At 37.3% G+C, this 24,567-nt stretch overlaps 5 protein-coding genes, 1 long non-coding RNA gene and 1 pseudogene across 12 annotated transcripts; 4 read left to right on the top strand and 3 right to left on the bottom strand.

Moving 5' to 3' along the window:
- The first annotated feature begins 2,438 nt into the window (after positions 1 to 2,438).
- On the top strand, positions 2,439 to 3,052 carry LOC119999659 (annotated as a pseudogene).
- Positions 3,053 to 3,448: 396 nt separating this feature from the next.
- Positions 3,449 to 4,554, top strand: LOC119999657 (calmodulin-like protein 3). The gene has a single exon (XM_038847353.1). It carries the CDS (start codon positions 3,870 to 3,872, stop codon positions 4,326 to 4,328), a length of 459 nt encoding a protein of 152 aa, XP_038703281.1. The 5' UTR covers positions 3,449 to 3,869; the 3' UTR covers positions 4,329 to 4,554.
- A 370-nt stretch (positions 4,555 to 4,924) lies between these two features.
- On the top strand, positions 4,925 to 7,844 carry LOC119999535 (uncharacterized CRM domain-containing protein At3g25440, chloroplastic). Of its 2 annotated transcripts, none has more exons than XM_038847149.1 (4): positions 4,925 to 5,082; positions 5,764 to 6,082; positions 6,376 to 6,783; positions 7,186 to 7,844. In XM_038847149.1, the coding sequence occupies exons 1-4, from the start codon at positions 4,991 to 4,993 to the stop codon at positions 7,705 to 7,707; spliced, it is 1,341 nt and encodes a 446-aa protein (XP_038703077.1). In that variant the 5' UTR covers positions 4,925 to 4,990; the 3' UTR covers positions 7,708 to 7,844. The 2 variants fall into 2 exon arrangements, with proteins under 2 accessions (XP_038703077.1, XP_038703078.1); XM_038847150.1 differs by having other exon boundaries at positions 4,928 to 5,082; positions 5,786 to 6,082.
- A 308-nt stretch (positions 7,845 to 8,152) lies between these two features.
- On the top strand, positions 8,153 to 10,258 carry LOC119999443 (protein FAR1-RELATED SEQUENCE 5-like). 2 transcript variants are annotated; one of them, XM_038847010.1, is made up of 3 exons: positions 8,153 to 8,308; positions 8,949 to 9,373; positions 9,583 to 10,258. In XM_038847010.1, coding segments are annotated over exons 1-3 (630 nt in total). In that variant the 5' UTR covers positions 8,153 to 8,307; the 3' UTR covers positions 9,787 to 10,258. The 2 variants fall into 2 exon arrangements, with proteins under 2 accessions (XP_038702938.1, XP_038702937.1); XM_038847009.1 differs by having other exon boundaries at positions 8,173 to 8,308; positions 8,897 to 9,373.
- A 153-nt stretch (positions 10,259 to 10,411) lies between these two features.
- Positions 10,412 to 12,728, bottom strand: LOC119999442 (putative pentatricopeptide repeat-containing protein At5g59200, chloroplastic). The gene has a single exon (XM_038847008.1). It carries the CDS (start codon positions 12,661 to 12,663, stop codon positions 10,756 to 10,758), a length of 1,908 nt encoding a protein of 635 aa, XP_038702936.1. The 5' UTR covers positions 12,664 to 12,728; the 3' UTR covers positions 10,412 to 10,755.
- Positions 12,729 to 12,904: 176 nt separating this feature from the next.
- Positions 12,905 to 15,872, bottom strand: LOC120000438 (protein YIF1B-like). Its single transcript, XM_038848524.1, has 5 exons — positions 15,690 to 15,872; positions 14,359 to 14,525; positions 13,939 to 14,037; positions 13,633 to 13,784; positions 12,905 to 13,515 (listed from the first exon to the last, which is right to left on the bottom strand). The coding sequence occupies exons 2-5, from the start codon at positions 14,521 to 14,523 to the stop codon at positions 13,134 to 13,136; spliced, it is 798 nt and encodes a 265-aa protein (XP_038704452.1). The 5' UTR covers positions 14,524 to 14,525; positions 15,690 to 15,872; the 3' UTR covers positions 12,905 to 13,133.
- Positions 15,873 to 16,667: 795 nt separating this feature from the next.
- On the bottom strand, positions 16,668 to 23,330 carry LOC120000437. 5 transcript variants are annotated; one of them, XR_005468622.1, is made up of 3 exons: positions 22,835 to 23,330; positions 17,555 to 21,538; positions 16,668 to 17,285 (listed from the first exon to the last, which is right to left on the bottom strand). It is a non-coding gene; the product is annotated as an uncharacterized LOC120000437 (long non-coding RNA). The 5 variants fall into 5 exon arrangements; XR_005468620.1 differs by having other exon boundaries at positions 16,668 to 17,757; positions 18,194 to 21,538; XR_005468623.1 differs by having other exon boundaries at positions 16,668 to 17,652; positions 18,194 to 21,538.
- Positions 23,331 to 24,567: the final 1,237 nt, after the last annotated feature.

Genomic DNA, 24,567 nt, shown 5'->3' with positions numbered 1-24,567 from the left:
ATAAAGAGCCGAGTGAGGGAAGTTTTCGTGACACAACACATTTGCATAAATGGACAAAGCACAGCACTTAATGCCCTTCTTGTTTAGTTGTCTACATTCATACAACTTTCTTGGTATTAGGTGAAGGATTTCTGCATGATATTATATTTATATTTTGATTTTGATATGTTCTTATTTTAGATTGAAACGTGCACACATAAGGTAAAAAAGTTGGTGGCTATAATTAAAAAAGAAGGAAGCTTTAAGAGTTGGCTCCACACTGTCATTCCAGACCCTTTTTTTTTTTTTTATTTCCGGTTAGTCTCAATCACTCTTTGGACGTTTTTTTTACTTGTTTTTACAAGCTTATGGAGTTAACCGTAGTGATTGAAATTTTACATGCTTAGAGCTTTTTTTTTCCTTTTGAAACAAGGAGGGGGATTCGAACCCTAATCACCAAGATGATATATATCATTTTTATCACTCTAATTAGTGACTCGGGTGTACATACTTAGAGCATTACCACAAGTGAAAAGAGAATATTTGATGCTAGATGTTTAACTTTAAGTTAAAAAAAAGAGAGAGTATATTTTTAGTGGCAAAATTCAATTGGACTTACATTTTGTCAATAGAGATCGATTGAGAGACAAGTGAGTGTGAGAGAAAAAAAGTTTGTCATGTTTAATTTGAACAAACAATGCAATTAATAATTCTCTCCAACTAGTATATATCATTTCATTGCTTTATTTACACTCTAGTGGTAAAGCTAGCATGATATTATCAATGGCGGGTCTAGAAAATAAATTGAGAGGGGGCTTGGTAAACGACAGATGGTACATCATGTTCATATTGTTTTAAGGAATTAATACATGTCTAACCTAATTGGCATTTTTTTGCCAGTTTGTGTCACCCTCTTTTAATTAATTATAGGTTTGAGACTCCCAAAATACCTCATTTAATGCGGAGGGTTGGATGTAAAGTGAGTTATATATATGTGTTTTTAATCAATGACTATTTTAATGTGACATAGATTTAAGGGATTTTTTAAGATCTCTAGTATTGTTTTTAATTGTACTGCTTTTTAGCATGAAATGAATCTACCACACAAAAATCGTAGCAAGTCCGAAAAGCATTGGACGTTTATAAGGTTTGGGCCTTTTAATACGAATTTTATTGGGCCCCCAAATCAAACAGTAACAAGGCTCATGGATGATGGATCACCGGAAGTTCAATAGGTCTTACAACTTGAGCCTCTTGTTACTGATCCAGTTGGGCCCCCAAATCACTATATTTAAAAGCTGATGGATCTTTCGGCGCAAACCACGAGGGTCCACGACTTCTTAATCTGGTACTAAAACAGAGGATCAGAACTCATTTTTTCGCCAAAATAACGGACTGAACTGAATAGTGAACAGGCTATGATTGGGGCCATTGGGCAAGTACGAAGTTTACGGGCTTCAAGTTGAGTAAAAAGAAATGGACCGAAATAAGGACTAAATATTAAAAAGTGAGAGAGAAGGCCCATGATTATGCAAGGGCCAGATTTCGCCGGATTAAAAGTTTTAGAACAAAATGGGCCTACTCAAGACTGGATTGTGACTTTGCGAGCCCAAAAAAAGGCCCATTCCTAGGACCACGGGCTTACTAGTCAGGAACAACAAATGATGCCTTCGGAATTACAGAAGAGAGAGCCGTGAAACCCTAGCCGTCTTCCCTTTATAAGGCCTTCAATCTCTGCAGTCTTCAACGGATCTGCACTACCAAGAGGCGTAGCTCCTCTTCATGTCGATTGAAGTAAGTACTCATTAGACTAACTCTAACTCTTCTTCGTATTGTTGATTGTTCTCTTGATCGCTGGGAAAATAATAAGCAAGTCAGCTTCTTGGTTGGATCTCGAAATGTAAAACGATCCAGTCAATTATATACACAAAAAGCTTGCGATACAGAACTCAGCCAGTATCACTCGCCCGAATCTGATGTTTGTCTGATTTTTCAGGCCCTTTTCCAACTGGCATATTATTATCCGTTCTATAAGACTCAATCAAGCAAACGCACTCTGTCCCTAAACTGTTCATTAATTTGACTAATGTTTTGAGGCAATTTCTTCGTTTGCGATATTATTTTAAGTTTCAGTAACTGAAGCTTCCAACTTATTCGCCCGTATTGTCCTCACTACCATGATCTTACCGGGCACATGGTTGGATTACATTTTCAAGATTTATGATTTGGATTCTATACTTAAGAACAGTTTTTTTTTTTTTTTTTTTTTTTTTTTTTTTAAATTTCTCTTGAGGTTTGAATCTTCGACCAATGATTATATTTGACCATTATGGGTTAAGCTTCAGATTCATGTTGAATGTTGTCTTTGTTACTGTCCATTGATTGTCATTGAGCTTATGAAGTTCTTAAATGTTGGATGAATGAAATAATTTTCAAATGCACATTTTTTTACTACAGACTTGGCTTCGAACGTTGTCTGCTCAATGCCATGTTTATGAAAAGATTTGTTGGGAGGAAACTCTTAGCTGCAAGGTCTGCCTCCACTGCTGCTGTTTCTGTAGCAGCATTAATATGAAACCCACTTGAGGAGTTGTTTGAGAAGGATAGGTGACCTGAAGATGAAAAAACTTTTTACCGTCGAAGTTGGAAGGCATAAGAGCTGTGACTAAAGTCTTGGGATGATCTTCACAAGCTTAGGTATGTTCTGTTGAAGGAGGAAAATTTGTTGATGACTCAAAGGCAGATGTTTAATGCACAGAACCTTTGATTCCCTAATCCAGAGCGCATTCCCAAGGTGAGGAAGTCCATGTGCCACATAAAGCATGTTCTTACTGAAAGAGCAATTGATGAGCCGGATCCCAGGAGGTCTGCTGATATGAAATTCTTATTCCCAGGTCTTTACACCATCCGATTGAAGTCCTAAGCTGCCTGACATTTTCTTAGTGTTTTACACTATTTTGGTCAAAAGGGTAGATTTTGATTGTTGAAGAAAATTGTCCAAAGACACTTATTGGATTCTAGAAATAGGTATTAATCTAAATAGTTGAATGGATCAAGGGACTAAGTATATTAATCTATCAAAATTATATGTGTCTATAATTTTAATGTTCATAATCTAGGTGGTATGAGGAGATCATTTTGTATTAAATGGTTGCTCATACTTCTCCTCGTGTCAATATTATAGATAATTATGGACATCAAAATTATTGACATATATAGTGATTCCGATTAATCTATATTACTGAAAGTCTGAAACACAAGAGAACTCCTTGTCTTGACATCATGTGGGAGATATAAGCATTTTTTTTGAGCCGATCATCCAACTTTGCTATTCTTGAAGTCTAAACCAACAAAATAAACAAACTCCACGGGGCACCATCAGAACCTTTCTTCTACAACCATCCACTTCCTCCAACTGAAATTATTCTGTTAATCTGTTATTATCCCACTTCCAATGGGTGCACACCAAAATTAGGACCAAAACCAGACCAATTCAACAGGTCATTGTGCGTTTTTGGACGCGCAGACTGTGATAATTCCATTAAGGAGAGCCAAAGAAATAGTGAATACTGATTGATTCAACGTTTTTGAAGGGTCTCCGTCGACAAATATAAACAAGACATTCTGCCACCACAACCACACAAGTTTCTCAGTCCTTAATCTGTCCTTTTATCAACCCTTGTTGTTATGGTTTCTCCTTAGTATTTGCAACCTTAATAATCATCTCTTTTCTTCTCTCCCAACTTCTGTACCCAACTGGAGTTCTCTCTTCAAGTCATTGTGTTTTTGCACTTCAAAACTCTTCCAAGGAAACTTGGGTGTGTAGTGCTTAATCATTTCACAATCCCTTCATTTTCAGTCTTGCACCCTTTTTTCTTTCCTCTGGTGTGATGGATCCGGCGGAGTTGCGCCGGGTTTTCCAAATGTTCGATAGGAATGGAGACGGGAAGATCACAAAGAAGGAACTAAATGATTCGCTAGGGAACTTGGGTATCTACATTCCTGATAAAGACTTGATCCAAATGATCGAAAAGATAGACGTGAACGGGGACGGGTACGTGGACATTGATGAATTCGGGGCGTTATATCAAACGATAATGGACGAGAGGGACGAAGAAGAGGACATGAGGGAAGCATTCAACGTGTTTGATCAGAATGGAGATGGGTTTATCACAGTTGAGGAATTAAGGTCGGTTTTGGCTTCGCTGGGGCTCAAGCAAGGAAGAACGATAGAGGATTGTAAGAAGATGATAAACAAGGTTGATGTCGATGGAGATGGAATGGTTAACTTCAGGGAGTTTAAACAGATGATGAAAGGTGGTGGATTTGCTGCCTTGAGTTCTAAATAGCAGAGATTTTATTAAATACTTGTTTGTTATACATACAACTCTTGTTTTTGGTATAATAGATCCGAGGTGATACCAAAAGGAATGATTATGTGGAGTACGTTCCCTTTTAACAGAGGAAATCTCCCATTGTAAACATTTCGTTTGAAAGAGCATTACATGTGCATTGTCCTCTTTTTTTTTTTTTTATAGTTTGGAAATTCTATGGTGTTTCTTTGCCTTTCCTGCATGTTGTTCCCGACTCTCATTTGTTCATAATGTAATGATTGACGTTCTTGTTGTTTGTTCTCCAACGAAACTTGAATTACAGCTAAAAAGCATATTGTATTGTAATAAAATCAATAACCCCCCACTAATAAAATTAGAGATCAAATCGGGTATGTCTGAATTCTTAAAGCATGAAAAGATGGACTTTAGCCGGAAAAATTGACAAAAAGCTGGGCCGGAAAACTGGTTTAATGGGCCGCTTCAGAAAATTGGGCCGACGCATTTCCGAACTCTGCAGACTGCACTCCCTTGGGCTTTTATCCCTAGGCGGTCTAATGGGTTCAACCGTTCAAGGGCTGTGTTTTATTACTTTTTTATTCTGAAATATTCTCATATGCGAAAAAAGGGGAACAGGAAGGAGAATTCGAGGTCGAGGACTGAACGAGAAAGAAGGGGAAATGGTAATGGCGGCAAGGGTTACAGCGACTCTCTCTAAATCTTGTTACATGCGAAGTTTGTTTTTTCACGAGGCTCGTCTGTATGGAACCAGGTACCGAAATTGATGTTTAATTGCCCTTCGATTTATGTATTAGGATGTTGAAAATGAATGTTTTCTGTTTCAATCAACGTATTGCTTCAGCGTTTGTCTTCTTTTCTCCCTCTTGTGAAGATGCTTAAAACATCGGCAGTAATTGTAGCTATTCTGATAACTGCGTCTGGGGGATCATGCTCCTTGCTACGGCTTTTCGGTGATAAATCTTTCGCATCAGATTTTAACTCATTCTCTTTGGTTGGATTCAAAGATAATAGCTCTTGTGTGGTCCTCTATACAGTCATTTACACATGTATAGTTAACTTTATCTTCATTGGGGATTAATCAGTTATCTGGACGGGTGAATGGATTGACCTTAAAACCCTAATATGATTGTCTTATGGCCTCATTTTCAAAATGTCGATTGTGAGATATCTGCTAGGCATAAATTGCTAGAAATAGTTTTTTCTTGCATAGAATTTTGATTTAAATTAGTACTAGTTTTGTCCTAGATGATATTCTATCCAAGAGCTATATTTATTCTGTTTCGTATATATACCTCATAGGTTGTTAATTTGAGCATGAACAATTTATGCTTTCTTATTAAATCGGGGGTGTTCATACTAGTTTTTTTTTTATGTTGGCTAGTTTAAATTCAGCCATCTGCTTTTATATGATGATTAACTCACAGTCAACTAGCTTGGATGATTTTTTGTGCAAGGTTTTTGCTCGGAAACTTGTGTATGGGCCACAGTATTATACAAACAGGTTTTCCTTGGTGGGATATCAAAGGATTCATTCAAGCACATTTTTTAATACTGCCGATGGTGTTGTGGATACGCCAAACCATACAGGAAAATGCACACCTGTTGATAGTTCTGGTGATGCCAAAGTGAAGAGAAAGAAATTGAAAGGGAAACGAGCAGTTGTGAAGTGGCTAAAGTTATTCAGGTGGAAGAAGAAGAAAGAGTATCAAAGAATGACAACAGAAGAAAAACTTCTTTTTAAATTGAGAAAGGTAAGGTTATATGGACTTCATTATCATTGTATTGGGGATAATCTGAAACCACGATTTTTATGGCTTTGGTTTGCATGGTTTAGAAATAAAATCACATAACATTAAGAGCAGTGCAAATAGGCTTTTTGGTAATATTGCTTTTTTTCTTAAAAAAAAATTTCTGAGTGGCACGAGGTTGAATCGTGCTGTTTTAAAAACTCAATGAAAAGAATTTGTGAATTAGTATTTTCTTCCTTCTGAATCTACATTCTTACATTGACTTGTTTATGACTTTCTGCTCATTATTTTCCCAGGCTCAAAAGAAAGAGGAAAGACTAGTTGAAGCTCTAAAGAAGATTGAGCCTGGAGAATCATCAGAAACAACCCACGACCCAGAAGTATTGACCCCAGAAGAGCACTTCTTCTTTTTGAAGATGGGCCTCAAGTGCAAGAATTATGTTCCAGTTGGAAGACGTGGAATCTACCAGGGTGTAATTTTGAATATGCACCTGCATTGGAAGAAGCATCAGACTTTGCAGGTGGTGGTAAAGACATTTTCACCGGAAGAGGTCAGGGAGATTGCCACGGAGCTGGCGAGATTGACCGGAGGGATTGTACTTGACATTCATGAAGAGGACACCATAATTATGTATAGAGGAAAGAACTATTCTCAACCACCAACAGAGATTATGTCACCTAGGGTCACTCTCTCCAGAAAGAAGGTCCTTTTTCTCTTCTTGCATATATATATTTTCGTCTTTTATGATTAATGATGGGAAATTGGCCATGTCTAAAGTAAACCGTAAAATTTTTTGTTGGCTGCAGAACCACTCTATGAAACTCAAGTATTTTGTCGTTTTGTTTCTCACAGCATTTAATTTCTAAAAAATGCATTCATTTTCCTTGTTCTTTAGAATGCTGAAGTTTTGCTAAAGTTCATAGCTGAGGGTTGCACCCAATGATGGGTCCGAACAGACTTACCTGGACATGACTTGCCTTTAGGCTCGCTATCAACTATCATTCCCTTACCTGAACATGAAAATAATAAGAGAATAGACCACCCAGTTGACTATTAATATTTGTCCTGAAAATAGTTCTCATTTGTTTTATACATCATTTTTCAGGCTTTGGATAAATCCAAATATAGGGATGGCCTTCGGGCTGTCAGAAAATATATTCCAAGACTTAAACAGGAATTTGAGTTGCTTCAAGCACAGGCTGAAAGAAATGGAACCGATGCTGTTGAAGACATTCCGAAAACTGATGCTGTAGTATCAGGGCGCATGCAATCCAATAATGCTGAAAGACTGCAAGAAATTGTGGAAGGAGCTGAGGAATGCTCAGATGACAATCCTTCCATTGATTCGGGTATGTCATCAGATTCTGAAGATTTATCAGACATTTTTGAGACTGACTCTGGCACAGAGACTGAGGAGAAGACAGAGCGACGTCTCTATTTGGACGTGTTTGAAAAATTCCCCACAGATGATCAAGAATCTGAAAATTTTGAAGAGCACCTGCGCTCGATATCTGCAGACTCAAAGAAGGCCCAATCATTGGACAAAGATTTGGGTTTGCCAAACTTTGATGAGGTTGATAGGATGTTTCTACGTGCTGCCTCGCTCTTGAAGAAAAAGAAGAGATAGGAGATGTGTTTGTGACTTTGTGTAGTTATCCTTGCTATTTGTATGATATTTCTGTCAGTTTTTCTTCTTTCGTTTTGCTTTCTTGAACGCTGATCAGAGTGAATGTTAAAATTAGCCACTTTTTTCTTCTTTCTTTAGATGCAGCAAGCAGTTCACTTCAAAAGTGCTGAACTTCCTGCTTATCCTCTGCTGTCAGAGAAATTGAACGTTAGAATGAACCGCTCATGGAAGCTTCAAAAGTGCATCAATTTCTTCTTTCTGTATTGCAGTAATGCTGGTGGTTGATGTCTCTGAAGTTCCAGCTACGGCCCATAAAAGCTTTTATCCATAACTAAAACTTAACCAATCTGGTCAACAATTTGGGCTAAGGCCCACTGTCTATCCATGAATTGGGTTATGATCTCTCATCCTCAATGTGGGTTCCTAACCCTAACCAACCTGATCTGCAAATAAAAATTAATTGTTAACCCGAAACGGCCCTACGTTTCTCCAAATTGTGAATAACAAAGAAAGAGAGAGAAAATATGAGCAAAGTTCGAAAACTGTGAAATTGATGAACTCCTCGAAGATCGTTTGAGGTGATAAAACCAGGCCCGATCGAGTAAGTCCTTGAATTCTATGATGTGGCTGTTAATTTTTTTTTTTTTCAGTTTTTTCACCTCGTCAACCTGTTTGTGTATGGATTCAAAATGGAATCCGGGTAACAGATTCGAATTAATGGGCTGAAGTATCGTGAGTTTCATTCATTTTACTTGAATTTAGGGCAAAAAGTATTCCCGCAAAGTGAAAAATCATTTTTCTTTTCTTTTGGGAAATTGAAACCTAAGGAGATTGATGATTGAGGGTAAACAGAGACAATGTTTTGATTGAATCTTCGAATCTCATAGTGTAGTTCGATTTATTCTTGTGTTACATGCAAATTGTTTTTGGAATTGTGATTGGTTAGTTAGCAGGAAAAACCTAGAAATTGTAGTATTATTGAGTTTGCGACTACCTTGGTGAATTATATATCATTGTAAATTTTTGATCTTAAAGATTGTCATCTTCCTGTCAATCTGTTCATATTGGATCAAATTTAGTTAAAATTTATTTTGAACTTCAATCTGATTCTGCTGAAGAGCAAATGTTTCATGTATGCAAATAGATGTAATGCTATATTGTTCAAAGTGATCAAGGTCTTCCTTATTAGGGTTTCATATTTCTGTAAATGACTAATGGAAGAACTCGATGTTGTGCGATAGTGAGTTTTGATGTGGAAGCTGTAGCAGTTAAAACATCTGCTGAGAGGGACTTGGCTGAACATGAAGAGGGTCCAGTCACAGAACCATGTGTTGGCATGGAGTTTGAGTCTGAAGAGGCTGCCAAAGAGTTCTATGATGAATATGCTAAACGTGCAGGGTTCATCATGCGTACTGATCAATGCCGCCGTTCGGAGGTTGATGGAAGGATACTTTCCCGTCGACTTTCATGTAATAAGCAGGGCTTTTATGTTAAAACTAGAGATGAGTATGGGCCGGTTAGGAAACCACGACCCAGCACCAGAGAAGGTTGCAAAGCAATGATTTTGGTGAAGGTCGATAAATCAGGAAAATGGGTTGTGACAAGACTTGTAAAGGAGCATACTCACACCTTAATTGCGTCAAGTCATCCTTCATGGAGTTCTTTGGTAAGCTGTTATCTTATTTGCTTGCCCGAATTGACTACCCATTTTCATTGACCATTTATCTCCGGTTCTTTTTGGAGAATTTATCTTGGTTTCTGGTTTGGTTGAGTTCATACTCATTTGTTTTATCCTTATTTCATATTTCATTTGAATAGCTTGTATTGATAAATATTGTTGTTGTACTTATGATGACTTTGCAAATTTTTTAATAGGATTTTAAGGATAGGAGGATTCAAGATCCTTCCATGGAGTTGGAGCGACAAGATCAGTTATGTGAACTATATAGGGAGCTGCTAATTAGGTTGTTAGAAAATGTTGAGGAGCAAACAGAACTGCTGTCAACGAAGATTGAAGCAGCTGTTAACAATGTAAGAGAATTTGAGACCAAAGTTGAAGAGAGAAAAGAGCATCGGTAGCGCTGGCGAGTAGAATGATACCTTCCGCTCCATATATCCATATGATCTGGTGTGATTAGGTTCCAAACTACTTGTCATCCCCAAAAGAGTGGCTGAAATCATCCCGTAGCAAGACAGCATAGCTGGGAGTTGATCACAAACCAGCTTCTGTCAAATAAATGTAGGTACAGCACTCCACCGGTTCGCCTAGCAGCACGACACTTGTATTGCTCTCCCACAACCCCTAGGCTGCTCCCATTTCGCTTGCCACTGCTACTACAGGAATTGCTTTTGCTTAACAGAACTTCAACATGTTGGGTTTCCCTGGGGAAATCAATTGGGAACTATACTCGATCTGAAGAGAGAGGCCACATAAATATATATCTGTCTAATGCTTTACTTTCTAAACAGTGTCCTCTGCCTCATCTTGAACACTGAACAATGTATGTAGAATGGTCAATGGTTAAGGTGGGAAGATGGTCACTTTTGCATTCTCTTGGCATCTTCTTTTCGACATATACAAATTTTAATTTCAGGACCAGAAGGATTTGAAGATAAGAAAACCGAATGCAGAACTACAGAGTGCGCGAGAGCGCTCTGCAGCTCTTCAAGAGCAGTTATCCATGGTTTTGAGAGAGATGGAGGGCCATTCCAATCACCTATCAAAAACATTGAAGATATAGTTCACAGTGTCAAAGACATTGAATCAAAGAGGTCAAGACTTGCATATAGCTAATGTTTCTTGGCTTGTATTTGTACAATATCTTTGATAAACCATCTAAAATTATATTTTACTACAAACTTATAGAATTGTACAGCAAAAGCCAATGACAAGGCGAAAAATCATTTGCTCTACAGCAAAAGGAGCCAATACCTGAAACAGACTGACTCTCAAAATGCATATAACAGATCATTTTATGCAGTCATCAATAAATGTGAGAAAGAACAGAGATTATACATCATCTTTACAATGTAATGCTGTAATTTTCTTCACCAGTAGTCCCCGCAAGAACAATCCCCGTTCTCAAAATGGTGAAATCTATTGCGATCCCTCACCACAATTCTCCTGCTAGTGATTCTGGAGATTAACTTGATCGTCGAGTGGCAATCAGAACATACCCTTAAATTTTTCGCAACTCTTATTGTGGTATGCGGTTTAGTGGAGATCAGGCCATAACATATTGCAAGTCTCTCGCTATGAATGGCTAATGCCATTTCTTTCTCCTGGTCCTCGATGTCCTGTAATACCACCTCTGTTGCTGGAGTGTACCCTTTGGATCTTAAGGTATGGTTCACCTCCTCTAACTTTGCGTAAATTTGTTCTTTTTGTGGGTGTCTGAGGTCTCCCAGAATGAACTCATGGATCTCATTGTTCACTTCAATTGCACTACAACCTGGTTCTTTCCGGATTCCACCTTCCTTCATTTTTGCTCTTACTTGTGCAGATTCTCTCCATTTTCCAGATGAAGCATAGACGTTTGACAGCAAAACATATGTTCCTGAATCTGCTTCTCCACAATCCATCAACAATTTTGCTATTTGTTCCCCTAATTCAATGTTTCCATGGATTTTGCAAGCACTTAGCAGAGCCCCTAACATAATGTGATCTGGCGGTATTTTCATTCCTCGGATAAAATTGTAAGCCTCTTCAAGCCGACCTACACGCCCAAGAAGATCAACCATACATCCATAGTGCTCAATCTGCGGTTCAATCCCATAATCTCTAGTCATAGAGTGAAAGATTTCAAATCCCGAATCCACCAAACCTCCATGACTACAAGCGTTCAGAACACCAACAAAGGTGACACTGGTTGGTCTGATTCCTTGCTTTATCATTCCTCTGAACATCTTGATCGCCTCAACGCTCTTCCCATGCAAGGCAAAACCGGAAATCATGGAATTATATGTAATGACATTCCTCTCTTTCATCTCCTCGAACACTCGTCGTGCCTCATCGATATCACCACACCTAGCATACATATTGATCAAAGCACCACACACAAAATGATTGCGTTCAATCTGAAACTTCCGCATATATGAATGCACCCATCGCCCGAGCTCCAATGCTCCTAATTGTGCACAGGCGGACAAGACACAAACAATGGTTACTTCATTAGGCATTACATTCTCCCTTTGCATATCCCTGAACACCTGCAAAGCCCTATTCATATCCCCATTCCTGACCAACCCATCAATCATTGCAGTCCAACAGACTGTGTCCTTTGTTCTGACCTGATCAAATATGTTAACAGCCTCTGAAACCATTCCCTGATCAATGTAAGAATTTATCATGATTGTTGATGCAACCATTTCATTGTCAGACATTTCGTCAGACACCTGCCGGGCATCATCAAGTGCCCCACATTTCCCATACAGCTCAATGAGTTTCATTCTCACTGATCTGCTTGAAGTCAACCCAAGTTTGGAGACCTGGCAATGGATTTGTTTGCCCTCTCTCAAAGCCAATTGAGACCCACAGGCTTTCAAGGCCGAAGTTACAGCATAGCTATCAGGTATAATTGATTCTTCAACCATTTTACAATACAGGCTTATCCCATCAGTATGAGAACCAGACAAGACAAACCCATCAATGAGAGCAGTATAAAGGTAGACATTCGGGTTTTGAGAGAAATTGAAGATCGTGGAGGCATAGTCAATATCTTTGAAGGTCGAGCAAAGGCGAAGAAGCTCGAAGACAATAAAGGGGTCCTGCTCATGTCCACTTCTTATGATTTTGGCATGTATGGGTGGAATTTGGTTCACTTGTTTGCAGTTTCGTAAAAGAAAGATGAATTGTGCCTTATTCAAGGAGTTCTTAGGTTTAGAATTTGAATCTGGTGGGAGAAGAGGGTGCCCTGCCACGGCTATTGTTGATAGACTCATTGGAAGTGAAAACATGAAAAAGCATAGCCACTTTCACAAATATGCCCTTCTTTTCCTTTCCCTTTCCCTTTCCCTTTCCCTTTCGCTTCTGTCACAGTACGTATTACGTAGTCTACCACCACCACCACCACCACCACCACCACTACCATTATAATCCCAATTCAACAAGAAACTAAACCAAACATAGAAGTGGAATAAATAGAAGAAATATTCCATGTACTGACACTCCTTTAGATGCGTAGGAATGTATAGCACATGAAAATTGTGATACAGCACAAGAGATTAATTGAATCATATAAAAGTTTTCTTCAGTACATTATTTCCCACCTATTAGGTATTAAAGAATTTTTTTTCAAAAAAAAGAAGAAGTAATCATTCAAGGTGAGGTGCCTAGCAAACTCAAGAGGAAGGCTGACAAACATGTGATATGCGAGCCCACAATCACAGAAGCATACAGTCTACATCCACTATGAGAGCACTGATGATCAATACCATGAAGCTGTGCTGCTGAGCCAGAATATCAATGGGAACTGGGCCAAAGCAATGCAGAGCAAGAGATAGTGGTGCTTGGTTGAATCATATCCCCTGGCTTCGGCAAAAAGGGTGCGCTTCATAGTTTTCACCAAGAAAATGCCCATGCATAGACATGTCCACACTATTATCAAATAATATGCATAATTCAGAGTGATCCGTCCTAGCACAGCTACACACATTCCAGTGAAAGTATATCCAGAATATGCTAAAAGATCCAGCAATGGTGCCTCTCCACCACCTAGTGAAATCAATGATACCTTCAACAAGATCACCTGAAGAAACCAGCCCACCGACCCCTTCACAAACTGCCAATTCAGAGCTTCTGGACTAAACCTGACTTTGATTGGAAGTAAAAATATTAGATAAAACATATCAACACCAAAAGAAAGATAGAAGCTGTGCAGAGAAAGATTTATAAAGGTTGATCACTTGTAATGTCAAAAGGCTTACTTCCCAGAAAGACCTAATGATATGCCAGCAAGAATGAGGTATGTTGCAAATGCCATGCATGGAATGTACAAATCCGGAGCATTTATGTCATTGATTGGAGGTTCATAAGAGAGCCTGCCTCCAACTGGCTCTGTTATCCTTGTCCAGTGCCCCTAAAGAGTAGATGAAGAAGAAATGCAACACCATTCCTCAATAAATTAATTATTAATTTGCTCCTACATTCTACCTTTGGCCTGTGCAGCCTCATCTGATAGCAAGATGGTTTGTTTAGTAAGTGAAGTACATGAAATTTAAGGTTATACTTACCCTATGCAGAAAAGGGAAGAGAACAATCTTCAGTTTATTTCTGACATAATGGTCATTCACTTGGAAATAGTATTGTGGGTCAGAGAAGTACTTGCTTATCTGCTCAGTGGAAAATGCATCTCAGAAAAACATTCAATTCTCTATCACAAACATTATACAACTTGATATATCATATATGAAACACAGGGTATCTCGCCTCCTAGAATACACTGTTTAAAATCATGGGATGGAATATAACCAGAACGTCACTGTAAAAACTTTATATATTTCACTGGTTACCAAACATTAGGAATTCTCAATCAGAACTGACACCAAATATACCAGCAGGTGATTACATATTTCATGTAACGGACTTTGCAAATATGTTTATTGTTGTTTATTCATTATGTCAATTTGACAATGACTTGATAAGATGCTTACATTGCTTTGTACATATTCAGATCCTGAACCAAGAATCCTGCCCCCATATGCTCCTAATCCCCCACGAATGAGTCCTGAACCAGCTCCATAAAGAGCATTTCCAAATGGCTTGAATGGGGGGTTCACTGTTGGTGGTCCATGCTGCGATCCCAGCTTCTCATTCATGGCTGTGTAAGTAATATATTATACACAAAGAATGATTACGAGGCAAGAGATTAAGGGCATTTCCAAAACTCATACTGCTAAATGTTTTAGTTTTTTTTTTTAAAAAAAAGTTCAATTTCACTCATATCAATACAATACTGCCACCTATTTATAAACTTCAAGTCACATCTGAGACAGTAACCAAACAAGCAAGTTTAGGCCAGGGCCCCAAACCAAATATCCCCTTGCCCCCCAAATGGAAAACAATGTCATCAACAATCAATTCTTACAGAAATGTCATGATTTCAATTACACACTGAAGTGGTCAATCACGCTAATGCAACTTTGTCAAGTTCCCCTTCCGGCTTACAAATGGCGGATAAAGCCTAAAGGTAAATCCGATTATTATCTAACTAATCATTGCATAACAAAATCCCAATCACTGTAAGCAACAATGCAGTCCTTAAATAAAATTCTACCAACTTTCTGTTAAGTATATTATATTAATATTTTTCATCACCCAATAGTGCCACCAGTTAAGCTGTCAGGAATAAGCAAAAATGGGCGCTCCTTGATGCATCGACAAATTGAATTAGATTGAGCAGAACAGATTGGGCAAACACACAAATTCAATTCAGATTCATATCCACCTCAAAATATGAAGAAGCGCAACAAAACCAAATGGTTGGGGAACTGATTGAAAAATAAAGTTACCTGACTTGACCTAGCACCTAACCAGCCATCATCATAAGTATAAATATGTTTATTGTCAGACATTGTAGTTAAGGAAGAGAGGATCTGATCTTTGGACCCGATATTTAGATTCTCAAACAAATTGAAAGACTCAAGTGAATCAGATTGCTCTACATGGTGGAAGTTCCTTCGTTACCCACATTTTCACAGCAGCCAAACGGAACGCCCAAGAAATTATGGCATAACATTAAGTGCCCTGTTTGGCAGCCGTGAAGAGAAAACGAAAGATCATGAATCCAAGCATAAAACCGTCAATCCACAAACCCCCTGTCTGTATCTATAGAACAAGAATTCACTCGCATATTCATATTATTCATATGATTTATGGCAGGCATTGCAAGCAATTATAGATCCAGAAACACAGGATTCAAAAATAAGACGTCGAGACAGATTCCGAGATCCTATAGTACGAATGCAGCAAAAAGAGAGAGTACCTTCTGCTTGCTCTTGCTGCTGGATTTGCCCTCCTCCGTTGCTAAAGTTCGTGCCAATGACCAATGCTCAATTTCTGCGATGGCGCGCTTTGTAAACTGACCTCAGTATAAGCAAGGAGGAGATTTTTGTACGTTATGGAGTTGCCTTGCAGATAAAGGAAATTCTACTTTTTATTTTGTACGGACCAATGAGATTGAGATCTTTCTTAGTTTCTTGGCGTTTTTTTTTTCTTTTTTCTTTTTGGAATAATCCCATTTGGTCATTTCTAGAAATAGTATTCATTTTATTTAAGAAATTTTTGCTTTCTTTTTTAATGCAAATTTGTCAAACATTGCCATCATTCAAACAAATTTACCTTTTAAACATCGACGTCATACAAACTTATCATTTCAACATCTAATATAAATCTAACCTCTTAACTTTGACCCACAAACACAACAAATTTTCGCCCTAATTAGTTATACCAAACCAAAACTTAATGGTTTTAATATAATTCTAAAATGTAACTGTTAGACGCATTGGCATAGAGAGTTATCCCTTTAAACATCGACATTGCAAACTCAACCATCAGACACGCAGTGACGTACTTGAGTTTTCTGAGGTCTCGGACGAACTTTTAAAAATTGACCATTTGAAAATTACTTAAAAATATGAATCTTGTAATATTTTAAAATGCAAAATTACTAATTATGTTGGTGTAATCAACTTTTTTCGGGCAATCACTTTCAATAGACAATATAACTAACTCATTTAGCTTTTATTGTGACTAGTACAATATTAATAGTCTGGTATTTTTTTCTAAAATAAGGAACCCTGGGGTTTTGGGGGCCCTGGGCAACCGCCCGTCTCGCCTGCCCCTAGGGACGCCCCTACAGACACGACAGATTTCCACCCAACGATGTGATTAGTTAGACCAAAATACAATGTGACCACTCTTGTTTAGGCTTATTGGAGAGAAAAAAAATCGAGAACGTTTGTTTGAATTTTTGTTTTTCTTCAACAAGGCAGAGGAGCATCACTTGTGACCTAGTCCTATTCAATACTCAATAGTGTTTACACCGATAACAGTCATTGTCTGTCTGTCTATCCTCCGTAGTCCATCACAAAATTTGCCTCAAACCAAAAGAGGAACAAACCAACCGGGAAAAGCAGACCACTTCAAAACAATCTAGGTTTCGTCACAAACCACCGCTTGTCATGCGGCATGACACAAACGACCAACATATGGTCAGCTAAAGTTTTGCAAGTCCGGTGTTAATTGAGCATACAATTCCAATCTCAAGTGAAACACAATCATACAACTGAATTGGAGTGAAGTGGACCACATACTAATGGTAAAGAAAAAAACCACCCAGACTGTATTTTCCGTGACTTGAGCCAAGAACAGGAACAATGCAAAGCTTGTTACAAACTTCAAGTCAGGAGCACTTTCAGCCAGAAAATTGAAATGCTGGCATAATAATGTAATATAGCCTCTTCAGTTGCATCACCTTTCGCCAAATGCGAACATAATACATAGCATGATTCCAATGTCAGCACACTACTGAAGGGGCTCTCGGCACCGATTAATACTCTAACCTTTGAGCATATAAATCCTAATCACATGCAGAATAGACCAAGTTGAAAATCCAAGTTCATTTAATACTCCCCACAACATAAAGTATCTGCCATTGTAAAAAAACAAAAGGTGCCACCAGAGACATTTATTCCCCGTGCTTCAATAAATTAATGTGGCACCGTCTGATAAGACCAGAGGTGCATCCAACAACAGCAACAGGCACAGTATTAATTAGCAAATCAATTCTCTGAAAATTCTCACGCAAATGGATTCAAAAAGTCACCACTGAGTTTTGAAGCAACATACCAAAGAAGCCAGCTTCAAAAAATCAATCCAGACTGAGACTGCAAAGAATATCTCCTTGGACCATCATGATATTTGTCAGACGACTCAGAACACGCCAACTAAGCACAAGTATTTAATTCAGTATATATTGTAGAAAATTATTCTCTTGCTAAATCTTCCTCGGCAAGAGCCACATGAGATATAGCAATTACTGTCTAAATCACCTGGTAATACGACAAATTTTAATTAGTTATTACTTATTAGGGTTTGAGGTGCAATCAATAGAGTTAGTGGGAGATACAAAATGTGTCATTAATCAGTTAGTGAAACCTATCAGATTGAAAAACAAGGAATTAAAGGATCCCACAAAGGAAAAATACGAATTAAGAAGAATTGTTCAATGAAAAATTTTACTGAAAAGGAAAGCTAAAGAAAACGATAGAAACCCTAGGCTAAAGTACCTCAAAACAAAACGAGGAAGATTAATTCTTAATAATTTGCTTTCACAAATTCCATTTGACTAAAAGATGTGCAAGTGTTTTATAGAAATCTAAATATTAAATCCCCACCCTAAGCAGGCCTTAAACTTGTTGGCCACATGGTATAATATGAACAGTACCAAAAATAACTCCTTATAAAAAATAAAGAAACAGTACTCACCTGAATGGAAATGCTAACTACGCCACAATTGCCTGTCTCTCTTTCTTCTACAACAAAAATAAAATTATGCAAGACCTATCATATATAGATACCCAAGTATAAATTATGCCCCAAATCCTAGATCTTGTACATTTTTGTCCAAAGGAAACTTCCTCATTAAAATTTGTAACCTTTTGAGATGGTTGTCACAACAAAAACATTCTCTCTTTTGTAGGAAAGCTTTTGGGGGGAGCGGAGACTTGAATATTACAAAAAATACCAAGCGCTTAGCCGGAAAATGGGAAAAAAAAGAAGTTGTTAAACGAGAAGATGCCTCCATTGTATTTTTCCAAATAAATCCTGGCCAAATATAGTTTAATCTTTCTAAGATTATTTAAAATGCATATTATCAAATATGTCCATATTATCCTTCAATGTAGCACACAAATAGGTAAGAATAATGGCATACAACAAACAACTTTCAAAATGAAAAAAAAAAAAAAAAAAGCAGCACGAAGAGAATCAAAGCGGAACAAAGTGTGTTATTTTGATTCAAGGAAACACGTGACGGGAAAAAAAAAAAAAAAGCACAAAAGTTTATCCAAGTGTGAAGGCCCCAAAATAACATGATCAATTTTTTTGTTATAATGAAATATTTGGAACAATAATACGCAAAGACAAAATCTAGTTATGTGGCCCAAACTAGGGTTTCTAGGAATAAAGTATGGAAGAAAATGAGCAGCAAAAGAGAAGGAAAAAAAAAAGTGAGAGAACAGAACATAGCAGATTAGCCAACGAAAGAAAAACATGAGAGCACCAGACCCCATTCCCCATTCTGAATGCTAATAATATTACTGGATGTACAAGGCCAATCATACCATTGATCCCACCAAAAGGACGTGCTAATGAGAATAGCCTCAATCACAAACTGTAATAGCAAGGATAAAAGACATCAAAAACCAACAAATTCAGATGTAGAGTGAATTTCCTTCTTATAACTCCTTGAAAAAAAATCATCTAAAATTACACAACATTGAAGCAAACAAACTGAATATATTTAAAACAAAGAAAATAAGAAAAAAATCAGTCTTGCCAGTCAGAAAAAGTAAAATCCAATTCTCATTCTTATCAAATCCCAAGATTTTCATGCAGTGACTATGACCTAGTTCTGCTTGGAATCATAAACATAACTTCCAGATACCAATTTCATAAAAGAAAAATCCTTTACCAACTGGTGTAACAAGCAAACTCGTTCTTTATACAGGACTGAAACCCCACCAACACAAACACAAGTCCGTGGGCCAGCACACATGCGCACTCACTGTAGCTTGCCATAGTATGGGAAGGAATCAAAGGTTGCACCTCATGCAAGTGATGAAAAGGCAAGCTACCACTAGACCACGAGCTCCTCAAAAGAAATATATTGAACCCTTTATTGGCAATCAATGACCCTAGTATGAAACGTATGAATGAGTCGACCCCTTGGCCACTTCAAGAGTTCCATTTATGAAGGCATATTCAACTTTTGCTAACTCAAATAGTCTAGCATATCGCTTCATTAAAGAATCCAAACACAAGAAGTAAGGTATGTAGAAGCAAATTTACCCGAACATCTTGGGGGTGTGTGGCTTTGTGCTGATAAATCGATATAAACATTTTACCATGGGAAAACTTCTTAGGTTCATAAAGCTACATCAAGCACTTAGACTCATTACTTTGGTACATAAGATGTATAGGTTGCCAGATCTTCACTATTCCCATCCAACATTTTATAGACTCTCATAATCTCATCAGGTGCTGTATATAATATATAAATTCCATAGGAATTTCCTTTTAGAAAAGTTTGAAAAAAAGCCAACTAGGTGAAAGAGAAGCTAATCTCCAAAGAGGGAACTAACAATTTTTCAAAGCACTTGTTCAAAGGCTTTGAGGTTAGAGACAATTTGAAAGAACTTTCTTTGGGGAAACAACAATAGAGAGATGAAATAATATCTTCTTCATATGGAAAAGGATATTCTTCCCAAGAATTGGGAGGTTACACTTCGTCTCAAACCTCATTTTGACAAAGTATTAATTAGATCGCCTTGGATAAACGTTATCTTTGCGCTTGTTTTGATCATAATGGTTACACCAGCATTTTAAGGAGGGCAATCCTTGGTTTTGGGGTTTGTATGTAGAAACGAAACAATGGAAACATTGGTTTTTCTTTCACATCCTTAGAGGATGGAAATTGTGAGAAGTGCAAGTTTTGGAAAGATACATGGAAATAGAGTAGGGAAATTGGGGAATGTGCATATTATCTCACTGCACATTGCATTATGGGTGAACCTACCTCATACAGGAAAAAACTTAGAGAGAGAATTATTTGGAAAGAATGAAAGGAGAACTTTATTTTTGGTAATTCTTTGGAAGTCATATTTCTTCAATGCTATAAAAACTTTCTAAAGAAGTTTAACGTTGGAGTTTTCTTCACAACAACAAGGAGAGAAGAAATTTTAACAGCAATTATGTCATCACACACTTGGTGGGAGATTTGGCAAGAAAAAATGACAAGTTAGGCTTTGAGGGTTTAGAATCTTCTTTGGCAAGGATATCATGACATTGACAAAAAAATCCAAATCCTTGTTCCATTCATAATTTTGATTCTTTAAGCATTAGATTCACCCTCAAGTCCAGGCTTGTAATTACCAGGTACACCACATTGGTGCCTTTTGCTATAAGTTTCCTGATAATTTTTTTTAAAAAAAGGTAATACCATGCTAAGATGAACAACAAAGAAACCTTCAAGAAAATTCATTCCCAATATATCATGCATGGGAGGTTAGCATATCATTAACAATAAGCCAAAGCTACTGCCTACTAGTCTACTACTTTAATTCTGGTGCCATTTCTACGCACTCATAAGTCATAATGCATCATCGAAAGGGTAATGGTCAAAAACATATTGAGCAACTAATTATCATCTCGGCAAAGAGAATGTTTGAGAAAAAAAGTTCAATGACATTCTGTGATAATAGAATATCCATCTGCAGTAGTCCTAGAACGAAATGATGACTCAAAAACTTCTAGTACAAAATCACACCCACCAAAAGAAAGGGAATGAATGTGAATACTTTACAGTGGATCAAGATATAGGCACACTTTTAAATGACATTGTTCTCAGCACACTCCAAAGTCCAGCTGCTGTATGGGGTCAGAACCACCTTCTGGGAAACATAAACACAGTAGAAGAGAAAAACCTTGCCTTGAGCACATCGTATGACAACGAGAGAGAGCACGCTTGTATACAACCATGTCCTCCCCATGAATGCTGACAAGCGTGCTCTCTCTCGTTGTCAACCAATGATAACAATGATAGAAATAAATCTGCAAAGACCAGGATAAAATAAGTGATAGCATACAAGAGAGATTATACAGGAAATTAAATAATCAATAGCTTAACCACTAACATAGTAACAAAAAACCCACTGAAATAGTGAGACACTTTTTCTTTTATAAGTTATGGTGTTATACTCTTAATTTTTCTGAGAGGGGGTTTGTCTTATCATTTTTTTATAAGTTAAAATAACCTGAGGTTTCCATCTTAATAACCATGACAATGACGCAGTATCATAATGTCTAGCCAGGCATCTAAAATTGTATCGCATACATAAGAGTTGTCATTCATCTATAGGTATGTTATTGTTTCTATCCCCAAAAAAAATTACACTGATTTGAGTGTGTGAGAACCGAAAACTCAGTCAAAATCAAAGCAGCATGAATACATGGCACATTTTTTTAACAAATCTGGTACAATATTTTTGACAACCTCAATTACTGAAATGAGTTTGTGATCGCACGTCATTAATATATATCAATTAAATAGCTATTTGTAACAAGCAAGATAAAATCAACAAAACCAATTGCTCAAGTCATCACAGTTCAAAACATAATTACGCAATATCACATGTGGATCAACATCAGCAAATATTAAAGACTATTTTTGTGAATCAAAATCAACACAAAAGATACGAATCCATCATAAAATAGATAATTAATAATAATAATAATAATAATAATAATAAGGGTTACAAGAGAATGACGATTTGCAAACGGATCTCTCAATCAGGAGAAAGAAACAATCCAGCAAACCCTAACGCAGGAGTCAATTGCAGAAACAAGTTGAAAAAGAAACTTCTCATAATTTGAATCAAAATTTTGCCATGTAATTCATCCAAATAGTCCTTAATTGATTCTAGATTTATGAGAACAAATTCCTGTACCCAACTCACCTGATTAAAACATTTCCCTCCCTTAAACGGAGAACAGATTTAGGGCGAAAAAAAGAAAAGAAAATGAGACATTTCACTTCCGTATACTCATTTTCCTCAGGTTTATCTAAAGCAACCAAGCAGTACACACAGAATTTCTAGGAGGCACGTTTCACCAGAAACCTGATTAATATACCAAACACAAAAACTGCGTAATCCTAAAGCCAAGTATAAAGGAAAAATTCAAGTCAAGTAACTATGAGAAGGATCTGGGCATACACGAAGAAGAACTTCCAAAACCATAACTAGATCTAAGCTTAACAAGTCAAGTCAAACAAAATCAACTCAAACAACAAAAGAACGCGAAAAATCAAGCAGGAAAAGAAAACAAGAACGAAGAAGAAACAGCTACCAGTGACAGAAAAGCTGGAGAAAGTTCTTATAGACCTTCCATGGGAGCGCGAGCAAGGAGTGGTTTTAAGTATAGCTACCACTCAGTGACTCAGTACCGCACTAAAGAGACCATGACAAGATAAGAATAGGAAAAGGGAACGCCACCATGATCATGACTTATCGAATGGGGGTTTTGAGTTGTGCAGGTACAATTTTCATATCATATCCACCTCTTTCACGACAATTTTGCGCAATTGTTTCTTTCAACGGCCCATAATTCACCTCCACCAATGTAGTTGGCCCTTAGCCAATCAATGGACATCTCATCCCAACACAAACAAGTAAAGGTCTCCCTCTTTCTGCATAGAAAATGTACGGTGCGTTTTGGTTTCTCTTTAATTGTACAATGTACCCGGGAGACGTTCCCGTTAGTTTCGCTTGACGTGATTTTACATCGCGTGACCACCACTCAAGTGCGAGGTGGATATGTCAGTAGACCCATGGGGTATTACTAGCATAGGTCGTTGGATATATATGTTAATCGTGGGCCAGCTGCGGGACCGTACCACAAATTCAAGACTCTTCGAGGACCTCGAAGACTATTCAAGATGATGTATGACTTGGTACCGGTACGACAACATCTTACGCGTTCGAGGAGCCTAGGCCTGTTGATGGAATTGAGTACAGTGATTAGATTGTAAGAGCATCTCCCACCCAAAACTTCATTTTAAAAATATCATGTCTCTCATTTTAATCAAAAATCTATTTTAAGTGATCTCTATTCTAAACACACCTCCAATCACATATCTTATTTTAACGATGAACATTATTTACATCTCATTTTTTACTAAGTATACCTCACTCTAGTGTGTTTTTAAAGGGTTAATGGAATGTACTTAATAAAAAATGGGATACAGATAATGTTAACATCATATCTAATATTTTAATATTTTCTATTTTAACTACCTTTATTATTAAAATATAAATAATATTGCTTTAATATTAATAATTTATCCATTTAACATTAATTTTTAATATAATAATATATGTATCTTAAATGAATGCTTGTTTAATATTAGTTTTTAAAAAATTATTTTAATGTCTTTCTATTTTTAATTGTTTTAATAAATAAATAAAGTTAAATAATGAAATACAAGATAAATAAATAAAAATATAACACACAGATAAATAAAGATAATGATTAATGGCCACAAATGCACAACTCCTTGTTCTCTCCGCCACAAATGGCCATGGTTCTGTTTTGTTTCTGGTTGGATCGAAAGCGCATCGTGACTCTGGCTCCGCCTCCCTTGCCAAGATTAAATGCTCTGATGGTTATCATGGTGCTTGTATTGAACCAGAGATCAGCCTCAACGATTGAAACAACTTAGAAGAAAAGGAACCGTGTAGATCTGAGTTCCCTCGATAGAGAGAAGCAACAAGAATAGGAGTAATCATTTGACCCGTGGGTCTAGGCCTGAGCCCAACCCAAACCCGCCGACCAAAGCCCTGCCTGAACTGAAATTAGACCGGGCTTGGACTCTATATATATATATATATATTATTGCAATGTATGTGTATATATATATATATATATATACATAATACATATATATTACACATATGCATATATATAATACATTTCTCTCAAAAAAAAATACATATGTAAGCCTAAGCTTCATTTTGAGAGTCAAGCCCTGTCTCAATCCTGATTCTCAAAATCGGGCCTGGACCTCATATTTTCTGGCTGGC

Source organism: Tripterygium wilfordii, chromosome 6 (genome assembly GCF_013401445.1).
Source record: "Tripterygium wilfordii isolate XIE 37 chromosome 6, ASM1340144v1, whole genome shotgun sequence".
In the NCBI taxonomy this organism is placed as follows: Eukaryota; Viridiplantae; Streptophyta; class Magnoliopsida; order Celastrales; family Celastraceae; genus Tripterygium; species Tripterygium wilfordii.
The sequence above is the reverse complement of the archived record's forward strand: the minus strand, read 5'-3'. Positions and strand labels throughout refer to the sequence as shown.

Coding starts and splice junctions, on each gene's coding strand:
- LOC119999657 (XM_038847353.1), top strand. CDS start 3,870: ATGGATCCGGCGGAGTTGCGCCGGGTTTTCCAAATGTTCGATAGGAAT.
- LOC119999535 (XM_038847149.1), top strand. CDS start 4,991: ATGGTAATGGCGGCAAGGGTTACAGCGACTCTCTCTAAATCTTGTTAC. Junction 5,083..5,763: donor GCTCGTCTGTATGGAACCAG/GTACCGAAATTG, acceptor ACAGTCAACTAG/CTTGGATGATTTTTTGTGCA. Junction 6,083..6,375: donor TTCTTTTTAAATTGAGAAAG/GTAAGGTTATAT, acceptor TTATTTTCCCAG/GCTCAAAAGAAAGAGGAAAG.
- LOC119999443 (XM_038847009.1), top strand. CDS start 8,915: ATGACTAATGGAAGAACTCGATGTTGTGCGATAGTGAGTTTTGATGTG. Junction 9,374..9,582: donor ATCCTTCATGGAGTTCTTTG/GTAAGCTGTTAT, acceptor ATTTTTTAATAG/GATTTTAAGGATAGGAGGAT.
- LOC119999442 (XM_038847008.1), bottom strand. CDS start 12,663: ATGTTTTCACTTCCAATGAGTCTATCAACAATAGCCGTGGCAGGGCAC.
- LOC120000438 (XM_038848524.1), bottom strand. CDS start 14,523: ATGAATGAGAAGCTGGGATCGCAGCATGGACCACCAACAGTGAACCCC. Junction 14,038..14,358: donor CTGAATATGTACAAAGCAAT/GTAAGCATCTTA, acceptor TCCACTGAGCAG/ATAAGCAAGTACTTCTCTGA. Junction 13,785..13,938: donor TCTTCCCTTTTCTGCATAGG/GTAAGTATAACC, acceptor TCTACTCTTTAG/GGGCACTGGACAAGGATAAC.